Below are 20,632 nucleotides of genomic sequence, written 5' to 3' on the forward strand. Positions count from 1 at the left end.
ATACTTCATCTTGGAAACTTAGATGGGGGATTACCTGGGACTAACCAGTCTGGGCAAAATGGGGCCTCATTCATAGTTCTGTCCCAGGCAAGCATCAGCACAGTAGCAGCCACCAGATTAAGCCATCAGTGAATCTTTGTGGAATGAAGGTGAGAAAAAATAAAAGGGAGTGAGCACATGTAATTGTAAAGTTGATTCTTTTGTGTGCACCTGGGTCAGCAGGGCTAAAAATGAATACTAATGACAAAAGTTTTTAAAACAGTTTTGACTTTCTTTCTTCCACAAAGTTAGCCTTCCAGAACTTCATTGGAAGGACAGAGGCCACAAACCCAGAGGCCTAGAATGGATTTACTGGGAAGCTGAAAACATTCCACTTTCATAGGCTCTTTGTAGACCCTTCAAAGGGGTCTTAGCAATGTGTTTACACAGTGATACATTTTCGTAAAGTTTGCAAAAGTAGGATTTTTAAAAAACTATTCTTTTTCAGCTGAACATGGTGGCTGTAACTTTGGGAGGTCGAGGCAGGAGGATTGCTTGAGGCTAGGGGGTTGAGAAGAGCTTGGATAAGAGCCTGTGTCTCTATAAAAAAACAGAAAAATTCACTGGGCATGGTGGTGTGTACCTATAGTCCCAGCTCCTTTACTTGGGAGGTTGAGGCAGGAGGATCTCTTGAACTCAGGAGTTTGGGGTTGCAGTGAAATATGATAGACCTTACTGTGCTCTAGCCTAGGCAACAGTGTGAGACTGTGTCTCAAAAAAAAAGGAGAGAGCTCCCTGCTACAGTGGTGCCAGCAGAGGCCTCATGATGCTGTGTGTGCCCTTGTGTGCCTCCCAGGGCACAGGAGGACAGGGAGTGCTGCCTCCTTCCTTAGCCCTTGCCTCGCTTCCCGCTCCAAGCCACCTGCAGTACGCATTGCTGTGGCCATTTGGTGAATCTGGCATTGGGACCACTGTGATTGGCTTCATCTCAGGCCTTCCTGTTGGGGCTGGTGCTGCTCAGAATCAGGGCTGGCTGGAGAAGGTGCCCCTCTGCTGTCTTCTTTGTCTTTACTGTTTCTTCTCTTTTCAGTGACTTAAAATGCATTGCTTAGTGATACAGAAGAGCTTCCTGCTTAACATGTCTGCTCAGACACCCCCCTGGTTCTAATCCCTGCCCCAAGTCCTGGAATTGACTACAGACTCTCCTTCAACTCCAGGTGGTGTTGTGGACATGGGCCTCTCCTGAGCACGGTGGTCAGGGCTTCCACCTGGCTGGCATTGGCAAGTGCATTTGCAGGGGCTGAGGCCTCTTGCCTTCCTGGGGTAGATCATCCCCAATCCCTTCCAAGCAGCTCCCCAACTCCTCTCTGCCCCCCATTCCACAGTTAGTTAGGCCCTTGTCCACTGCTACATCCCCCATAGCTGTTTCCTCCGTCTTGCCATTGCTTGTGCTGGTCTGGGGACAATTCCTAGACTTGTGGGGTGTCCTGTAGAAGGACAGCTTTTTTAGCTGTGGTATGACCCAGGTGATGTGCAAAGGGTTGTGGCTTCTGTGGTGTGGCTGGAAGCCAGATAGCCAGTCTCCCCTGTGCATGGCACTCAGCCACTCCTGTCCTTGGCCAAGATCTTGGTATTCAGGCATGTCCCAAGTTAGAGCCACACCAATACCTTTTAACTATAGAAGCCCAGTGGGTGCTTTGTGGGACTACAGAAGATTGTTTTCTGGACCTGCTGAATTCAGCCAGTTGGGACAGCTGAGGGATAGCTTTCAGACTTTACCTAGGGCTGGCGAGTCACACATTTCTGGAGTACAAATACACTGTGGTCCATGTGAATGGCATCCCTGTGAGAACTGTGCTCTTAGAGTTGGGTAGTGCACAGCCTCCAGGGCTCCTTGCTGCAGTCTAGAGTACTTATCTCAGTTTCCCCCAGTGAGAACTAGGGCTACCACGGCCCCTGGTTCAGGGGCATTTGAAATGCCTTCTCCAGGATGGACAGCCTTCTGAAGCTTATGAAGACTTTGCCAGGAAAGAACAAGGAGGAGCTTTGCCCATTTTGTCACTGAGCTGGAGATGCACCTTTGAAGGACATCTCATACCGTTGAGGTCAAGGGTTGGAAAGGGCTAGGATGGGGGAGGATCCAGGGCAGAGCTGCTGGCACCTGCCATCAGGGCTCAGCTGCCCTTTCCTTTCCTATATATTCATTGTACAAATCTGGTTTGTCTGGCCTTTCTGATGTGGCTGTGACCAAGACTTTTGGGAAATTAGTCCTGAAGGCTCTGTTAGACTTTACGTAAGGAAAACGGTCATGTCTCTCTGGCTGTCAGATTTACTGGTAATACCTCACTGTGTGAACCTTTCATTCTGCTTTGATCTTTGAAAATAAAAAAGATGTGAGTTCTAGGGGCAGGGTAGCTTTGGTGACATGGCAAGATAGTTGGCTATGGCAGGGAGTTGAGGGAAGGAGGTGAAAATTAACATCTTGTAAATATTCCATGGGCAGTACAGTTTAATGTTAAGACAACAGACTCAGCAGCCAGAACTGCGTGGGTTCAAATCCTGGGTCTCCTGTTTACCAGTTGTGTGACCTTGGATAATTCTGTAATACTTCTGTGTCTCACTTTCCTCAAAATGAAATAACAATATGACCTCCCTCAGTAATGTCATGGTAAATAAATGAACTAAAAAAGGTAAAGGACTTAGGGCAGTACCTGTGGCTCAAAGGAGTAGGGCGCCGGCCACATATGCCAGAGGTGGCGGGTTCAAACCCAGCCAACAGCCAAAAACTGTAAAAAAAAAAAAGGTAAAGCACTTAGTATAGTGTATGGCACATAATAAGTACTAGGCTTGCCCCTTAGTTCGCTGCATTTTTATAACCATCATATAATGTAGAGGGAGGAGATTTTATTTTTTTTTTTGAGACAATCTCACTATGTCGCCCTCAGTAGAGTGCTGTGGCATCACAGCTCACAGCAACCTCCAACTCCTGGGCTTAAGCAATTCTCTTGCCTCAGCCTCCCAAGTAGCTGGGACTACAGGTGCCCGCCACAACACCTGACTATTTTTTGTTGTAGTTGTCATTGTTGTTTGGCGGGCCCGGACCCGTTCGAACCCACCAGCCCTGGTGTTTGTGGCCGGCGCCCCAGCTGCTGAGCTTCAGGCGCCAAGCCGAGGGAGGAGATTTTATTCTTCTTATTCACATCAAGGAGCTGAAGTTCAGAGAGGCTAAGTAACTTGTCTAAAAAAGCATAGCTGGCATGGGGCAGTAATAGAACTAACACTCCAGGTTTTTAAGCTTTGGTGCTGCTAAATCCAAAAGAGAGCAGTCCTGGGTAGCCAGGAACTCCCCTGAGGTCACAGGGCACTGGGTATGGATGGGCTGGGATGAGAAAGGAGATGAAAGGGCTTCTGAGAGAAACGCCAGACTTCCTCCACTTCCTGGCTTCAAGCGTGTGGGGAATGTTTCCCAAGGCCCCTCTGGAAAGAACATCCTGTGACTCACAGTCACTTCTCCTTTCCTGCCTGAACCCCCTCATCCCGTTAGGGTAGCTGCTGCTGTTGGGGTTGCAGCCCCAAGCTTTGTTTTCGGTTCTTGTGGGCCCCTAGTGTATCCGCTTGTTTCGAGATCTGATAATGTGTGTGTCAACGTTATGTCATCCAGATGGAAGTTCTTTGAAATCTTTGGGTGATTGCAATTCACGTTCTGTATGCACTTATCAAAAGCTTTGATTTGGGGCCTTGCCGTTTCATATTTTGAAAACTTTCTATCCACGATGAGTTTTCCCAGACCTGTCAAAGCCGGGCTGCATCTCGGCACCCAGACCATTGGTTTCCATCCAGGGTAGGGGCATAGCCCCAGCTGGGCTGTAATCAGGAGGGTGCAATGCTTCACTGCAGTGTTGAAATATTGCTTGAACTAAATCTCATCAAAGGTCAGCTTTACCCAGACAAGAATAGAAAACACAATTGCATTAGATTACAGAACAGCATGTACCCCAGAAATAGACTGCCTTCAAAAAGTTTTGAATTGTTAACATCAAGAACAGGGCTGCATGCCTCCTGCTTTTCCAGTATAAGTTTTATTTACTTTGTGGGTGGCAAAGAGCAATTTGTGAGTCTAGTTTATTTCTCATTGAAAGCTTCCCATTTCTGGACCCTCTCATCACTGTAGCTTTGAGGCATAAAAATGCAAATTTAAAGTGACAACCGTCCAGCAGACTAAGTTGCACCAGGTAATGACGCCATTTGAATATATTATTACATTCAAGACTTCAAACAGCACTAGCAGGTTGCCGTTACTATCACATTTCATTGATGAGGAAACCGAGGCTTGAAAGGGTGATGTCTGTTACCCGAGGTCACAGAGTAGAGCTGTAAATTGAATCCAGGTCTGTCTGACTCCAAGGCTCAGTGTCTTTCTACCACACTCTGATGCCCTGTCAACTGTCCCAACACCCTGAAGCACAGGTTCTGTCATCAGCTTTGGAGGCCAGAATCGTGATGAAGCATTTTTAAACAGTAAAACAATTCATTTAATTGCTGATATAGTAGAAAGAACCAAAGCTTTGCAGTCAAGGCTATTTGGAGTTGAATTTACCACTTGTTTGTTCTATAACCTTGAGAAAGACATTTACCTCTCTAGGTCTGTTTCCTCATTGGAAAAATGGGAATCATAATACCTTTCTTATAAACTTGTTTTAGAGATTCTGGAAAATAAAATATAATACATCTGATTTTTAGTAAATGAGAGTCACACTTTTTGTCCATAAAGCACTACCATGTCCCTTATTTTATTAATTTTAAAAATTAGAAAAATTAAGCTACTTATACATTATATATATGAACACTTATACTTATATATATGAACAATTCTTCCTTAACCAGGGATTGAGCAGTCCCTAACTGGTAAATGGGTCTTTCTTCCCTTCTTTTTGCCAGAGGACCTCTCAGGGCCTGCAGGCTGATTCCAGCCCCACTTTTTTTTTTTTTTTTTTTTCAGTTTTTGTCTGGGCTGGGTTTGAACCCACCACCTCCAGCATATGGGGCCGGTGCCCCACTCCTTTGAGCCACAGGCGCCGCCCTAGCCCCACCTTTTTTATGTGTGTGTTTGTAGTGTCTGCTCCCATTTTGGTCAGAGACCAGCTCCTCAGTAAGAAGTGAATGCAACAAACTTCTTTTACTTTTTCTCTCTGTCCCTTCTGTTTGGTCTGTCTTTCCTGCTTTTAGACTCTGATTCTTCACACTTTTGATCTTTTACCTGCTCTTCACCCCTTTTGTCTTTTGGGCATCCTCTACCATTTTTTTTTTTTCTTCTGCTCTGATCTTCACAAACGGCTTTCCAAGATCAAAGGGCTGGCAGGTTTGGTGTCTGCTGAGGGCAGCTCTCTGTTTCCAAGATGGCACCTTGTTGCTGTGTCTTCTGGAGGGGACAAATGCCATGTCTTAAGGGATGGGAGAAAAATTCCCCTCCTTCTTGCCCTTTTATAAGGGTCCTAATCTGACCTATGAGGGCTCTGCACTCATGACTTAATCATAAAATCCCTACCTCTTAATACCATCACATTTGTGATTCAGTTTCAGCTCATGAATTTGGAGAGGGCACACCAACATTCAAATCATAGTAGCTGTGTTACTGCCTCAGAAGATGAATCTGGAGAAAGACGAATGATATCTCTTTCTACCCCTGACTGCACAGATGACTGATTCTTTTCTGGAGTAGCAGAGGGGGTCGGACGCCCACCCGGGCAGTCTCTTGGAATGCGAGGGCAGGGATTACGTCTTTGTACAGCATCTCTTTTGTTACAGCCTCCTGCTTTCAAGAAGCACTGAGAAAAGTATTACTCCTTTGAACCATGTAGCACTGGTATTTGGGTAGTACCCAAATTAGAAGTTTGTTGAACTAATACCAGTTCATGGTGCTCACCAAATATTTGGAGGAATATGTGTTTCCTAAAGTTATAGTGTACACACTCCCTTGTTCTCAAGAGAAGACTTTGGCTTCCCTAATGCCTGCCTCAAAGGGTCTGGGGGCATAACCCTAAATATTCTGGTTTCTTCTGGGAACTCTTCACTGCTTATCATCTATGACTTTATCAACATTTTTTGGGGGGACATGTTTAATTTGCATCTTATATTTTCTCTTGGGTTATATGTAAGTCAGTATTCATGGTACTTAACACAGTAGGGTCCTTAGTGCTTAGGTAACACACACTCCTGCAAAGGTAGACCTCCACCTATGAACAAATGGAGCTCAGGAGGCTAAGTGACTTTTCCAAGGCCAAATAACTGGAAAGTTCTGGAACTGAGATTTGAGCCAAGTTAAGTAGACTCCAGAGCCTGAGCTCTTTCAGGTATGCCTGGGGTCCCTCAGCAAGACTTCACTGCAGAGAAAGAAACTTTTGGGTCAGGAAGCCCATAGGCAGATGAGATGACCCTGTGGCTATGGGTCCCCAACCTGCTTTAGGGAGTCACTGGCCTTAACTTCTTTCCCAAATGCTGAACAACCAGGGCTTCCCACAGAGGACTCACTCATCTCAGAGAAGCAGTGGGCAGCTATCCTTCGAGAAGAAAGTAGAGCTCCAGCATCAGGAAAACAACGCTAAACAATGACAGATACTCTAGAAGACGCAGGAGCATGTTAGTTAGATCTGTTTCAAGGTCCTGCATTTAAGACTGGACAAGCTCAGCCTGAGCAAATCCAGGAATAAGAATTTGTTCTCCTCCCCGCTGCTTGCCCACCTTGGGGGTGTCTGTTTAAGGGGAGTGTCTGGTCCCCGGATGCTGACGTGGCCTCTTGTGATCTCTTTCTCTACTTCTCCTTTTTCTTCATTTGCCCCCTCCACCCACTTGTGCAGCAGCTGATTGCTGTGGGTTCTTTTCATGTTGAGCAAAAGAAACTGTAGAGATCTTGAAACCGGAGATGGGGACTGGAGGCCATTGACCGAGAGTAACCCCAGCCTGCGCAGCAGAGGGCTTCCCTCCTCCGTCTTGGCACACTGCCCTCCCTCTCCCTCGTCTTCTGCCCTCCACTGTTTCCTCCTGGCCTCCTCCCTCTTTCCCCCCCCGTGGCTCACCTCCTGCCTTCCTCAGCCTCTGCTCCCTAGTTGGATCGGCTACACTCAGGCCTGCCAGCAGGCTGGAGGGAAAGGAAAGAAGGACGTGTGTGACTGTGAAAGCAGCTCGGGGGTGGTGGGCCTGGCTCCCGCTCTACCTGCTTGCGTGAGGGTTTTCCTCTCTCTGTCACAGGTGCCTGGCCTAGATGCGTGGCAAGAAATTGAAATTCCATCTGCCTCTTTCCCAGCCCCACACATTTCACCTGTTTTGATCTTCAGACTCCAAGCTCTTTTTTCCCCCACTTTCTTTTTGTGCTACCTCACTGTACCCACAACAAAGCTCTTGGGAAACTGGTCACCGTTTGCTCCTCCAGGCAAGACCAAGGTCGCTGAGCTCCGCAGATCAAGGTTTTTGGTCTTTATTGAAGAGATTGTGGTAGGAAGGCTCTCTTGGCCTTTTTCCAGCTGGTGGCTTTCTGTCTTTCCAGCTGTGTGAGTGGCATGGCTCCCTGTCCTGCGAGTGGTCATACCTTTCCCCTTACCCAGCTGATAATTGAAGCTGGTCAGCTCTTTCTCCCGGAAGAGCGCCTTCGCGTTCTTGATCTCTGGTGAATGTTGTTAGCCTCATTTTACATCCAAAGAAACTGAGACCAGAGAGATTAAGGGGAAAAGGAAGGTTCATGGACACACAGGAAATGGCAGAGCTGGGACTTGAATTGAGATCTTCCAGTGCTTTATCCACTGATTTTGTTTTACGTCTTAATTCCTCTCAAGACCTCCCGGATTTTACAGATTGTAAAATTCAGGTCTGTGTTAACTCATTTGGCCAAAGCTGGATGGCTGACGTCCTGCCTTCTAAATGTTCACCATCTCGCCCAGAATGACTGGTCTTTCTCACAGGCCATCTTCTACCTGTGTGTCCTTGCAGTGACTGACAGATGTGATCATTTCTGTTGATTCTCTAGCAAGTGCTAGATTTATATATTCTTTTATAAAGTTATGAATAGACAAATCAATCAGCTTCAGCCTTTCCTTCAGCTTCAGGCAGTACCAGCAGAAAGCACTCAGTAATTCTGACTTAGGGACTCAGCTGGGCAAACACATAATGCACACATACATAGCGCACACATGCCTTAGATCTCAACATCTCAGCTTAGTTGGCAGGGTCACCTCTGTGTTCTTATTGCTTCTGAATATGCTTTAGGGTTAAATTAGCAATGGAGCTAATGAGACCAGTCATTCCTGAAAAGGATGATATTAGCTATCCTTTACTGAACGCCTGACTCAGTGCCAGGCTTTCTACTGGATCTGCAGGAATGTTTTCTTATTGAACGCCTAGGTCTGCCCAGTGAGGTAGATGTCGTGGTCATCTCCATTTCATTTAATTGACTCAGCCTCCCTCCGTCCTATTCCCTGCTCTGCTCCCAGCTATCACTTTCTGGTACCTGCTCTTGACCTGGGCTAATGCGGCATGTGGGCTTGCTGGAAGTCTCCTGTCAGGTTGACCTGGGGTGTTTCACATTCCTGTCCTGCTCCATCTCTTCCCTAACCCACTGCAAGGTAAATTTATTTTTCCACAGTGGCGGTTTCCCAGATCACATCAAGTCATTGATTTATCTGCTCCTTTGTGTTCATTCACTCATTCATATATCCAGCATTTACTGAGGGCCTCCTCCGTGCCAGGCACTGCTGTCTTTGGAGCTACCAATCCTGGCCCTCGAGGCATGCCTATTCTTCTGGGGGAAAGGATGTGTGTACAGACAACTGCAGCTTGATCTCTTACTTGAGGGAAAAATAGGATGCTGTCTGGGTACAAAAGAGGGCTACCCAACCAGCTTATAGGTGGGAGGGTCAGGGCAGCCTTCCTGGACGAGGTGAATCCTGGGCCAGGTCATGAAGCTGGGTAAGAGGGGAGAGAAGGGCTCTTTCAGACATCTGGTTTTCTCGATATTCTTGGCTTCTCTACCCATTTTCCTTCTGGCAATGTAACGCACAGGGTTGACACCAACAGGTACCAAGCCACCCTGCTCTGTCCTCACAACTCCCACCTCCTTACTTCTTCTTATCTACTGCCAAATCTTAGGTTTTGGGGAGTCTTTGGTTAATCTGTTTGTTCACTTATTTATTCATTCACAAACATTTGTTGAGAACCTACTATGTGCATAGCATTATGACTGAGCTATCCTGGTCATTGCCTTCATGGAAGATCTTACCAGCTCCTCACCAGCCACAGCTTCTGGGGATTTTTGGCTCTCTTTTCTTTTCTAGATCTTAGCTCTAGCCTGATTTTTCCCCGTGAAGCACTTGCAGATAAACCTCATCTTGGGCAAATGCTTCTGTTCACTGTCTTACCCTTCCTTCCATGTTCTCCAGTTGATTTTCCTCTTCATCTCCTTTATCAGCCCTGAAGGTTTCTTGATGGTAGGAATGGTGTCCCCATCCTTCTGCATTGCCATACACTGGTAAAGTTGAGTGAGAAAAACTTTTCAATAATAACAAAATTATTCTCCTTTTTTGACTACCTGTCAAGACAAGTATTTCTAGTCCTCATATCTTAGAAAGGGAGGATACTGTTACCTTCACTTCATAGGTAAGAAAACTTATGCTCAGAAAGGCAGAGGGATTTTCTCACAATCATGCAGATAATTCACAGTAGGTGCAGCACCAAATGTAGGTTTTTCTGCTCCCAAACCTTGATCTTTCCCCCATTATTTCTCAAAGTTGGCTGGAATTATCTGGGCAGTTTAGTAAAAAGTTTTGATGCCTGGGTCTTACCCCTAGCAGTTCTGGTGAGTTAGTTGTTTCCAGGTGTGGCCTGGGCTTTGGAAGCTTTGCAATGCTCCCAGTTGAGTCTGTCAGGGAGCCATGGTGGAGAACCACATTGCCTTCCAACATCTGCATGGGCGGTGTGTGATTCTGAGCCCACATGTGTGGACGTCCATGTGATCAGCTGCAAGTTCTTTGTAGCCAGGGCTCTTTGGTCCTCCCTGCTGCTCCCCCACCCAGCCATTCCACCACGCCACTCAGCCACTCACGTGCACTGCTGAGGGTTGTTGACTGTTTAATCAGCTTCTTGGTTCTTGTGTCTCATCCAGGGAATTCACAGATAGGCGGTTGGAGTTTGATCACATCCAGCTGTTCTCATCCTCAGATCCTGTTGACATAACAGAAGAGCCTTATAAACACGCAGAGCACACCCGCTGGTCTGGACAATGTTGCTGGATGACCTAGACCCATTGCAAGTGCAGCCTGGGTCGACCTCCCGCACTTCTGCCACCCTGCCTGGGAGGGAGGGAGCTGTTTCGAAGTTCCCTAGTGTAATGTTGTGTACTGCCCTGGCTCTGCTCAGGAGGGAATTGTGGCTTGCCTAGTCAGGGAGGGTTAGCACATGTATTTATTTTGTTTCCGTCAAGGGTTCACAAAGGCTTTTTTTTGACTCTTAGCTTTATTGGCGAGGCAGTGGAGGCACAACTGGGTGAAATGACCTGGTAAAGGGCGGCGCCTGTGGCTCAGTCAGTAAGGCGCCGGCCCCATATACCGAGGGTGGCGGGTTCAAACCCGGCCCCGGTCAAACTGCAACCAAAAAATAGCTGGGCGTTGTGGCGGGCGCCTGTAGTCCCAGCTACTCGGGAGGCTGAGGCAAGAAAATCGCTTAAGCCCCGGAGTTGGAGGTTGCTGTGAGCTGTGTGAGGCCACGGCACTCTACCAAGGGCCATAAAGTGAGACTCTGTCTCTACAAAAAAAAAAAAAAAAAAAAAAAAGAAATGACCTGGTAAATAAATGGATATAATGGATATACCCATTCATATCTTCCATATCAGAGTCAGGCTTCTGACTCCCAGGGGGGTGCTTTTCCCATTGTTGTACAATAGTCAGTGTCTGGCTTTTCACACTAGCCTCCACTGAAGCCACCAGCTTACCTTCCTTCTCTCCTGTTCACATCTACCACATGGAGATACCCTGGATGCCACTTTTTTCTAGGAGTGCTGTTTACTTCTGTAGTGTGGCCTAGGGATGGTCCTGACATCCCTGGGCTCTTCTTGGACCTGCTCAACTGGAAGGAAATTTCTTGAGATGCTGCTTAGATACTTCTGGAATCTTCTCAGACCCAATCCTGTGTGATAGTATTTAGTATTCTGCTTTCTTTCACTGATCAGTAATTCTGTGCCAGGCCCTGATGTAGGGATGGTTGATACTATGATAAAACACATATTCTGCATCCTGTGAGCACAGTCTAGTGGAGATAATATGCAAGTAAAACAATTTTTTTTTTTTTTTTTTTTTGTGGTTTTTGGCCGGGGCTGGGTTTGAACCCGCCACCTCCGGCATATGGGACCGGAGCCCTACTCCTTGAGCCACAGGCGCCACCCGTAAAACAATGTTTTTAAAATATGGTTTCCCAGGCCCCCCTGTATTAGATGCTTATTAAAAATGGGTCTAGATTCATCTGTCCTTGTTCTAGATTAACTAGTTCAGAATCTTTGTGGATTAGACCCAAGAAACCACGTGTTAGCATGCTCCCTAAGTGAATTGTGGGTGCTCTGAGGTTTGATGACTACAGAAGTAAGCTTGACAGTAACAGTGTAATGTCATATGTAATGGGGCACACTGGGCAGGTGGCAGTTTGCATGAGTACAGATTCTGAGGAGGGACACTCACTGGGCCTAGGACAGCTTCTGGGTGTTATGAGGCATACCTAGGAGATGGCCACACCAGCTAGGTGTGGTGGAGAGTCATTTCTCTAGAGATGTGAATGAATCTTAAGTTATTCTTTCTATAACTTTTACATGACTGATGTTTGCTTAACTCAGAATATACCTAGATCATGCAGCACTTACGGGAATCTGGTTGGCTGTAGGAGGCCTCCTGCTATTTTATCTATACATGTGATCTCCTTAGCTCTCAGGATTATCTCCTGTCCTCACTGGGCTCTTCACACTGGAATAAGGTTTTCAGACTAGACCTCTAGTTCACTTAAGATTCATGACTTGGGTTTGCAAAGTTTGCCCCCTAGAGGTTGGTTACTGCCCAGCCTGCGGGCTGCCTCTCTGGGAAGGATGACAGCCTGGCCAGTTGGTCATGGTGAGCTGATTTTATTTTTATTGCAAGGAAGAAGTAAGGTTATTAGGAGGATGGGTGGAAGGAGAAGAGATAGACAGACAGTCAAAGGAAATAAGTCAGGGAAAGCTATAGTGTTTCAGAGTCAGAGGGCACGTATTGAATATCTGGTCAGAAACACTTTTTTTTGGAGATGGAGAAACTGAGGTTCAGAAAGATGATATGACCCATCACAGCCTTCAACTATAAGTACTCCAATTCTGGATTTCTGAGAAGGGTTTTTTTCTGTTTCACTAAATGTATCCAGAGGGATTATCATTTAAAGGGATTTTGTATGAAACCCTTTGGCAATCAAATAATGTAATGGGGCAGTATGCTTAAGTATTCTGAAGCAAGGCTGACCTGAGTGTCAGAGCTTCATATCACATGTCCTATGTTTGGAATTAATACGAGCCTCTGTCTGTGAAAGCGCTTGGAGATGCACAGTGTTTTACACCAGTGGTTCTCAAGGTGAGATCCCCACACTAGGAGCATTGGGATTACCTGAGGGCTTGTTAGAAATGCAGATTGGCTAGACCCATCCCAGACCCACTGAATCAGAAACTCTGGGGCGGTGTCAAGCTGTCTGTGCTTTAACAAGCCCTGGTGATTTTCTCATGCACATTCAAGTCTGAGAACCATTGCTGGCCCTGCATTGACTGAGCAGCCCCTGCAGCTTGTGGGAATAAGGCTTTCAATGTCTCTGATTTTAGCTAGGTGAGATGGCACTGGGGAGACAGGAGTGATAGGATTAGTGTCACAAGCCTCAGGTGGCCTGGGCAAGATTGTTTCAAAGCTTTGGCTTTTTGCTTGAAAAGCAAAGTAAGACTGTGTGTATATAACAGCACTGTCACACTGTTTGAGTTTAGGAGCACACAGCACACACTGAGTGTGGATCACCGTATTATCAGAAAGCAATCTTTTCATGCCTCTCCTAATAAAGCAAAGCTCCCTCAGTTCATTGCTTTGTATGCTTAAGCCAGAAGCCTTGTGGTCATCAATATTACAGTACTTTTCTCTGCCTGCTTCATTGCACTGACTTTTTTTGAGGGGGAGGGAGTTACTTATTAAATAAAAATAAAACACAATTTCTCTGTAGACCTGAAGCTTCAGGATTTCCTGGTGGACAATGAGACCTTCTCTGGGTTCCTGTATCACAACCTGTCTCTCCCAAGGCCCACTGTGGACAGAATGCTGAGGGCCAGTATCAGTCTCCGCCAGGTAAGCACTGCCTTCAGCTTTCTCAGTGGGACTGTTGGTAGTTATGTTGTTCAAGCACCTGGAAAGAAATGAAAAAAAAAAAACAACAACAAAAAAACCCTCTCCTTGCAATGATGGTGAAGGAGGTGGTTAGCTCGAGATCCACCTGATTTTACTTCCCTGCTCAGGCTGGAATTGGTGAACCATCTGTAGAGTGTAATGTGCAACCTGGCGTCATGGGCCAGGTGGTTGGAGTAAAATTGATTTCCTGCTTGTCAATTGGTATTTGCGATGACTTCCTCCTAAAAGGATTCCATTTTAAGCTGAGTTAGATTTTTCACAAAAAAATTTCACAGTTCTGAGACAATAACCAGGGTTGAGGATTATTGATCTGGAGCAGCTCTCTTATAAAGTCTAAGACAGGAGATTTTAAAAACTTATTCCTTCTTTTAAAGATAGGCAAAGCTATAGAAGGAGAATTTTTAAGAATTTATAAAACCAGGAAGGAATAATAGTGTTTATATGACATTTTAACCTAAGAATCTTAAAAAAAAAAAACTTGCCTGGGCATCATTAATTGCTCCTGTGTAGTGGGTAGCAGACCCAGATCGCATGGTTATTGATTTTTCACAGACGCTCCTCAAGTTTATTCTCTGGCAGAAAGGGGAACTGCTTCCTCGCCCTGTCTCATGTCTACACACGCTTGTCTTTATAATAAGCAGAAGTGGTGGAAATGTTTATACTTGCAAATAAGGTTTTTGCTTCACATGATCTAGAATTTTTAAAATTAGGAAAATGTGCTTACTGCTTGCCCTTCTGAAACTAGGGAAATATGCTTTGTGTTTACCAATTGTGCAGTTGGGAAATGGTCCAAAGGCAGCAGGCTTTTTGAAAATAGTTGTGTTTAGCATGATTTCCATCGCCCCCTGCCAATTTCATATCTGTCATATCTGATCAGTTTAAAATAAGGGGTACCCTAAGCATGGAGGTGGCCCTTGTGTGGTAATTAGAGTTTTCTGTGCTGTATGTTTAAAAGACATAGTAAAGGTAGGCTAATGATCTGGCAGTAACGACCAGTTAAACAGGGAGTAAAACTGAAATGTGCTCGAGTATCCTGGCAGCACGTGAAAATTTAATGGAGACATAGTAGGCAAGATGCTCTGTTGTGTTTAGAAAGCTGCATGAGTTTTGAGAAGTTTTTGGTCCATCACTCACATTAAGTTGTTCTACAAGCATGTCAGCTTTACCAATTTAACAGGGGGGTAGTAATGATGTAATAAAGAACCTGCATCACATTAATTCAACAAATAATTACTGTCTATGTTTTTTTTTGTGTGCGTGTTTTTTTGCCGGGGCTGGGTTTGAACCCACCACTTCCGGCATATGGGACCAGCGCCCTACTCCTTGAGCCACAGGCGCACTGTGGATACAAAATGAGCAGAAAAAATAAGGGCTCTTCTTCTTACCAAGCTTGCTGTCTGTTAGATGATAAAGACCATATATGAAGAAGAATAGTTTATTTAGGCCCCAAAAGACAAAGTAAACAAATGAGGCCCCAATGAGTAAACAAAATCTGACCAAGGAGAGGCTCTCTAGTAGGTTTGCTAAGGGAATAGATGAGAATGATTTAAAATTGGCCATCAGTGGGATGATAAGAGGCCCGGCTTTGTAGCACTCTGCTGTGGGCCAAGTAAAATGAAGGATTCCAAATTCTGAAGTTACTTGAATGTAGTTCCGTGCATCAGTTAAATATTGCTACCAACAGATAAATACATGTAGCATGAAGGACCTTCCCCAATAATTCAGCCCAATCCCAGTTCAAGATATAAATTGCAAAATAAAAGGGATGTTTTTCCTCTTATAAAGAAAGTGGTTTCAGGAGTTCAGACTCTGAATTCCTATTTGCTGAATTGTGTATCCCATTATGGAAAAAAGGAGTTGGACTCGGGGTTTCCCTTTGCGAGAGGAACATGAGTGTGCAAAATATTTGTCAAATAAAACCTGCAGGTTTGAAATGTTCCTGTGGTTGTTCCTTGTGCCTTGATACCTTTCAGAGTTCAGTAAAGAGAAACAGCGTAGGGGTGTTGCAATGCTGCCATTTTTAACATCTTCAACATCTTGATGTGAAGCTGCCCCAAAGACGGCAAGCTTCCAGTTTCCCATCTTTGTGACCCGGTTTTGCTTGTCTTCCCTTTGCATGAAATGCTTCCAGGTGTTTTTGCAAGGCTACCAGTTACATTTGATGAATCTGTGCAATGGATCAAAACTAGGAAAAGTGATTCAGCTTGGCGACCAAGAAGTTTCCGAGCTTTGTGGTCTACCAAGGGAGAGACTGGATGAAGCAGAACGCATGCTTCATTCCAACGTGGATATCCTGAAACCGGTGTTGGTAAGTAGACTCGCTCTGTGGAGAAATGCAAGCGCTAATGCTTTTGGAATGTGAATTTTTTTCTTGGACAACATGACTTTGTTTTTTGTAGAAAAAATAGGGCTGGCTGAGAGTTTAGCTCAGTGGTGTTCTAAGTTTTTTTTAAACTTTTGGACCATGTCTAGGGAGCTACATGGGGGAAGAATAAATTGAGTGTAGCTAGGTTCAAGCCCACAGTACCTTGTGCTGTTTCAATTAGAGAAGACCTACCTTTTCAAGTTTTTAATATTATAATTCTAAGTAAAAGTTACTTTTACTTAGGAAAAGTAGGAAAGAGTTCCCTAGATATAAAAGGAAAGAGTTCCCTAGATATAAAAAAATTCTTTTGAAACCATTGGTTGGAAGATGGATATCTATTCACACTTAAAAACCCATCAGAAAGGAGATATTGTGACTTCCATAGTTGGAAAACCTTAGAATTGAAGGCCCCCTCTCCTGCATCCAATAATTATCTTAATAAACGACAAAACTGCATTCAAAGAAAAAAAACTCCCAGCAAAGTTTGATTAGCTTAGAAGTTGAATGGGTAGTTCAGAGAAGCACTCCATGAGAACACCTGTTCATTCTTAACCAAAGAATGCAGGTGGGCCTGAGGTTTTGGTCATCAGAGTATGGTATATAGTTCCAAAACAAATATTTCTCAGGGTTTTTTGAGAGCTCTGGTGAAATGCCCCTCCAACAGAATCATTTAACATCTGAATTCTGTTTTTCTACTTATCCCATACTGCTCTGATCTGTCAGTAAGTTCTCTCTTTTTGTTTTGAGATGGAGTGTCGCTCTGTTGCCCTGGGTAGAGTGCCGTAGGGTCATAGCTCACAGCAACCTCAAACTCCTGGACTCACATAATCTTCTTGCCTCACTTTTTCCACTTTTTTAGTAGAGATGGGGTCTTGTTCTTGCTTAGGCTGGTCCCTCAGTCTCCCAAACGCTAGGATTACAGGTATGAGCCACTGCGCCCAGCTAGTAGGTTCTCTTAAAACCAGGGAAAGAGCCTGGTGGGAAGGATGTGCCTGGAAAGAGATGTTCTTCATCATAATAACATGAAATTGTAATTGCTTTGGACTCTTGTGCAGTGTGATTTCTTTATAGAGAGTTGGGTTCTTATAGGGGTTACTAAGAATGTTTGGTTCCTGGCCCCTGTGCCTAGATCATATTATGTGACCTTAAAAACATATCTCAGGGTTTATTCTCTTGACTGACCATCAGGTTCTTGTATCCTGTGTGATTCTATAATGCTGCGGCTGCATTGAGATGAAGGTAGTAGTCGAACTGGGTGTAGGTGCCTCTGTGGTGGGCACCTAAGCTGGTCAGGATGAAGGGCTTAGGCCTAATGCTTAAGATCTGCTTTTGTTTGAGTCCAGAAGTTTTAGTATTTCTATTTTAGTTTTTGTTTTAAGTATCTAGTGCTTTGTTCAGTGGTTTGGGATTCTCTTGGTTAACGTTTCCATAGTATAATTTCAAATAAAATATTTATGTGTGGGGGTGTTTGCAGCCCTAAGTAACTGGCCTAAAATGTTAGATAAGCTCACTTATATAGATAGTTACTACATCTGTTAGCCCTTTTTGGATTGTGAGATACAGAGAGTCAAAGGTTATTACAAATGATATAAAAAGTTATTACAGAACCATTTCTTTGGGCTGCTTTTTACTATAAGGTAGAAATGCTCACCCTCTCATCAGAATGATTCAAAGTTTGGAAAGATAGGTATTTTTAGAAGAGAGTAATTTATTCTGGTGGCTGTTCATTGTTTTTTACTTCTCTTTACTTTCCTATGAATGCACAACCCAATAAAATTCCTCCATTTGTACATAATGTCTGATTCATACTCAGAGAAGGATGACGGTATAGCCATCATCGACTGACCATTAACAGCCCAGGTTTCAACTTGAAAATATGACTCTGGGAGGATTAGCAGCTTAGCACTGCATGGAAGTGTCCCTTCAGAACTGTCAGCTGCATTCAGTCTCATCCTGTTGTGTTGTGGTTGCGCCTTCTGAATCCATTGATTCTCATTAGGTGCTGATTGAGGTGGCTTCCACGTGTTTCCTATGTATCTCTTGGGTTTGGGGAGTATCTCAGGTTCTGCCCTGGCCCCTCTGCTGTTGCTGAGAGACCTGTCTCCAAAAAGTTAGAAAATGAAGCTCTAACATTAGAATACAGTGAGTGCTCAGGATTATTATATGTCAAGATGATTTTGGAGGATGACTTTGGGATGAAATGACCTCTAAGCATTATAACAATGTGACTCGTCTTTATTGAATTAAGTAGTGCATTAATTAGAGTACTGGGACTGATATTTGATTTGCATTAAGCAGCTTTTTTCTCCAGCCATTTGGTTGAAATTTCCACATTTGTGATGGTAGATGGATGTGGCATGTGATGACATTACACATGGGTGGTTAATTGTGCCAAGAAGTACAACAGGACCAGCAACCAGATGTCAGCCCCAACATAGGGAGGGAAACTGTTCTGTCAGTGTGTGTTTGTCTAGCCAAAACGGATCTTCAGGAGAGACATATTTTGAAACATTTTTTTCTCCCTGTGTGTGTGTTGTGGGGATGGGGTGGAGTGTTTCCTTATTTTACAGCCAAAGGTATCGTGACTCTTCCTCCTGGACCTCCTTCAGTCTTGGGATGACCCCTGGATAATAGTGTTTGACAATGTGGGGAAAGTGTAGCAGAGTGGAAGTGTCAGCTGGGTCTGGGTTCAAATATTGTCTCAGCAGTTTATCAGCATTGACCTCTGGTATTTAGCCTCTGTAAGCCTCGGATTACTCTTCTTTTACAAACAGATAATATATGTGTGTCTTCATCCCTTTGTTGTATTTATTGGTCATGTACACGGTCTGACAATTAAGTTTGTGACCTTGCCCTAGAATAAGAGCTACATACCTCGTTGTTGAATAGCACTAGGGTCACCTTTGGAGTACTCCCCTTGGCCATCTGGTGACTATGGTGGTCAGCAAAGAGTAGCCCTTTTTCTAGGCTGAGTTTCCAAACTTAATTGACTAACCTTTTAACCTCTTTATATGGAGAGCCTGGCACACATTAGGTGTTCAGTAAATAGAAGCTGGTAGTTTAATTGACATGAGTAATAGAAATTTTATGCTGAAAACAATTGCTGGCAAAATGATCTTCTTCTATAGACCTATGTAAGAACTTTCAGAGTGATACCAAGCAAAGAGGTCCTGGAGAGTATTTCAGTGAAAAACTTCATTTTTTGCCCAGATATTGCCAAGGATTCATATGCTATAGATTCTTCTTTATGCCTCAGTTCATACCTCACATGAAAATTAATTCTAGATGTCATAATGCCATTGCATCCTTAAAGTTCTCTAGGAATAAGAGCAGTTTCCATTAGGCATTCTTTATATTTTTTTGCTTAATAATTTGCTTATTCATTGAACAATATTTATTGAGTGATTATTATGTGTCAGGTATCTTCTAGGAACTGCCCTCAATTAAAATGCTTAAAAAGTCGGCTTTCTGATGAGTACAGGGTGGGTTGATATATGAAATATTATCTCTGGGGCCTGTAGCTCAGCAGCTAGGGTGCCAGCTACATACACCAGAGCTGGTAGGTTCGAACCCAGCCCTGGTCTGCCAAACAACAATGACAACTACAACCAAAAAAATAGCTGGGTGTTGTGGCGGGTTCTTGGCAGGCTGAGGCAAGAGAATCGCTTAAGCCCAAGAGTTTGAGGTTGCTGTGAGCTGTGACGTCATGGCACTCTACAAAGGGTGACGTGGTGAGACTCTGTCTCAAAAAAAAGAGAAATATTATCTCTGGGGTAGATGCACTTAGTCATTAAGGGAGATATATTACTGAGTGTTTACAGTATTTGTAAGAGGCATTCAGGGCCCACAAGGTGACTTCCTCTGTCTTTTTACTGCTCAGCAGGGTGGATTTGGCTATGTGGGTGGGCTGCGCATGGACCTTTCCCTTCATCTTCCCTGGCATCCTTCCTGAAGCCTTATATACCTTTCCTAGAGGAAGGAGGGATGTCTAGGTGGGAGCCTCTCTCTGCTGTCCCACAGAAACCTCCAATCTGTTTTGGACTATAAGAACGGGCCATAATAGCAAATTTTGGCCAGAGGGATTTATGTGCGTCTGTTGTCAAGATCTTGATGGTTGTATTAGTTTTGCCCTTGCTGCTATAACAAATCACGGTGCACTTGGCTTGGCAGCGTGAGTCTCTCTCACGCTGTAAAAGTTCAGCGTGGGGTGGGTGTAGCATGTGGAGTTTGGCGGGAGGAGGAGCAAGGAGACATGACACTGAACAGGTGGGCAAAGGTCAACTGAGGTGCTGCAGACCTTCTCCAGCCATGTGAGGACACTGGGCCTCATCCTAGAGCAAGGGGAGCCACAGAAAGGCTGCAGAGGCTGAGCGGTTTCATGAAGCAAATATAAAACATGGAGCATTTCTGTGAACTCGAATGACCTTTGAAGCAGGCCCCGCCCAGTCCATCTCTCATTCTACTCATGTACTTCTCCCTTCCTTTTAGTTTTTCTTCAAACTAAATGTTTACTGGGTGCCGCGTTGTTAGGTACATAGAACTATGCTAGACACGGAGTTGAAATAAATTGATTTGCCTGGTTACCGCCCTTTTTATTTTTTAGTGGTTCATGACTTAACTGTTAAGCTAGTGAGGTTAGAAGAAGTCCTCATCTGCTAGATCCAGGACAAATGGGGCACATGGCCATTTTCATTCTAGAGCCACTGTCCTAACTGTCATGCTTTTAGAAAATGTCACTAGGTTGTGATTAACACATTTGCAGAAATGGGTGGGAGGTTTTGAGTAATGGAGCACATTTGTGTGTTCTTCCTTTTAATGACATTATGGTATTTCGTCATGATCTAAAAATAGTGAATAA

The 20,632-nt window shown here is 44.5% G+C and overlaps 1 protein-coding gene across 2 annotated transcripts in view; it reads left to right on the plus strand.

Annotated features, from left to right (window-relative positions):
- The window catches only part of ABCA1 (ATP binding cassette subfamily A member 1), a 134,016-nt gene that overhangs the window by 46,268 nt on the left and 67,116 nt on the right, over window positions 1–20,632 (plus strand). For both annotated transcript variants that reach the window (XM_053567077.1, XM_053567086.1), the window contains 2 exons: window positions 13,228–13,349; window positions 15,541–15,717. In XM_053567077.1, coding sequence (XP_053423052.1) covers window positions 13,228–13,349; window positions 15,541–15,717 — 299 coding nt within the window. The remainder of the gene's footprint in view (window positions 1–13,227; window positions 13,350–15,540; window positions 15,718–20,632) is intronic.

The sequence above is a fragment of the Nycticebus coucang genome, chromosome 2 (genome assembly GCF_027406575.1).
Source record: "Nycticebus coucang isolate mNycCou1 chromosome 2, mNycCou1.pri, whole genome shotgun sequence".
NCBI classification, from domain to species: Eukaryota; Metazoa; Chordata; class Mammalia; order Primates; family Lorisidae; genus Nycticebus; species Nycticebus coucang.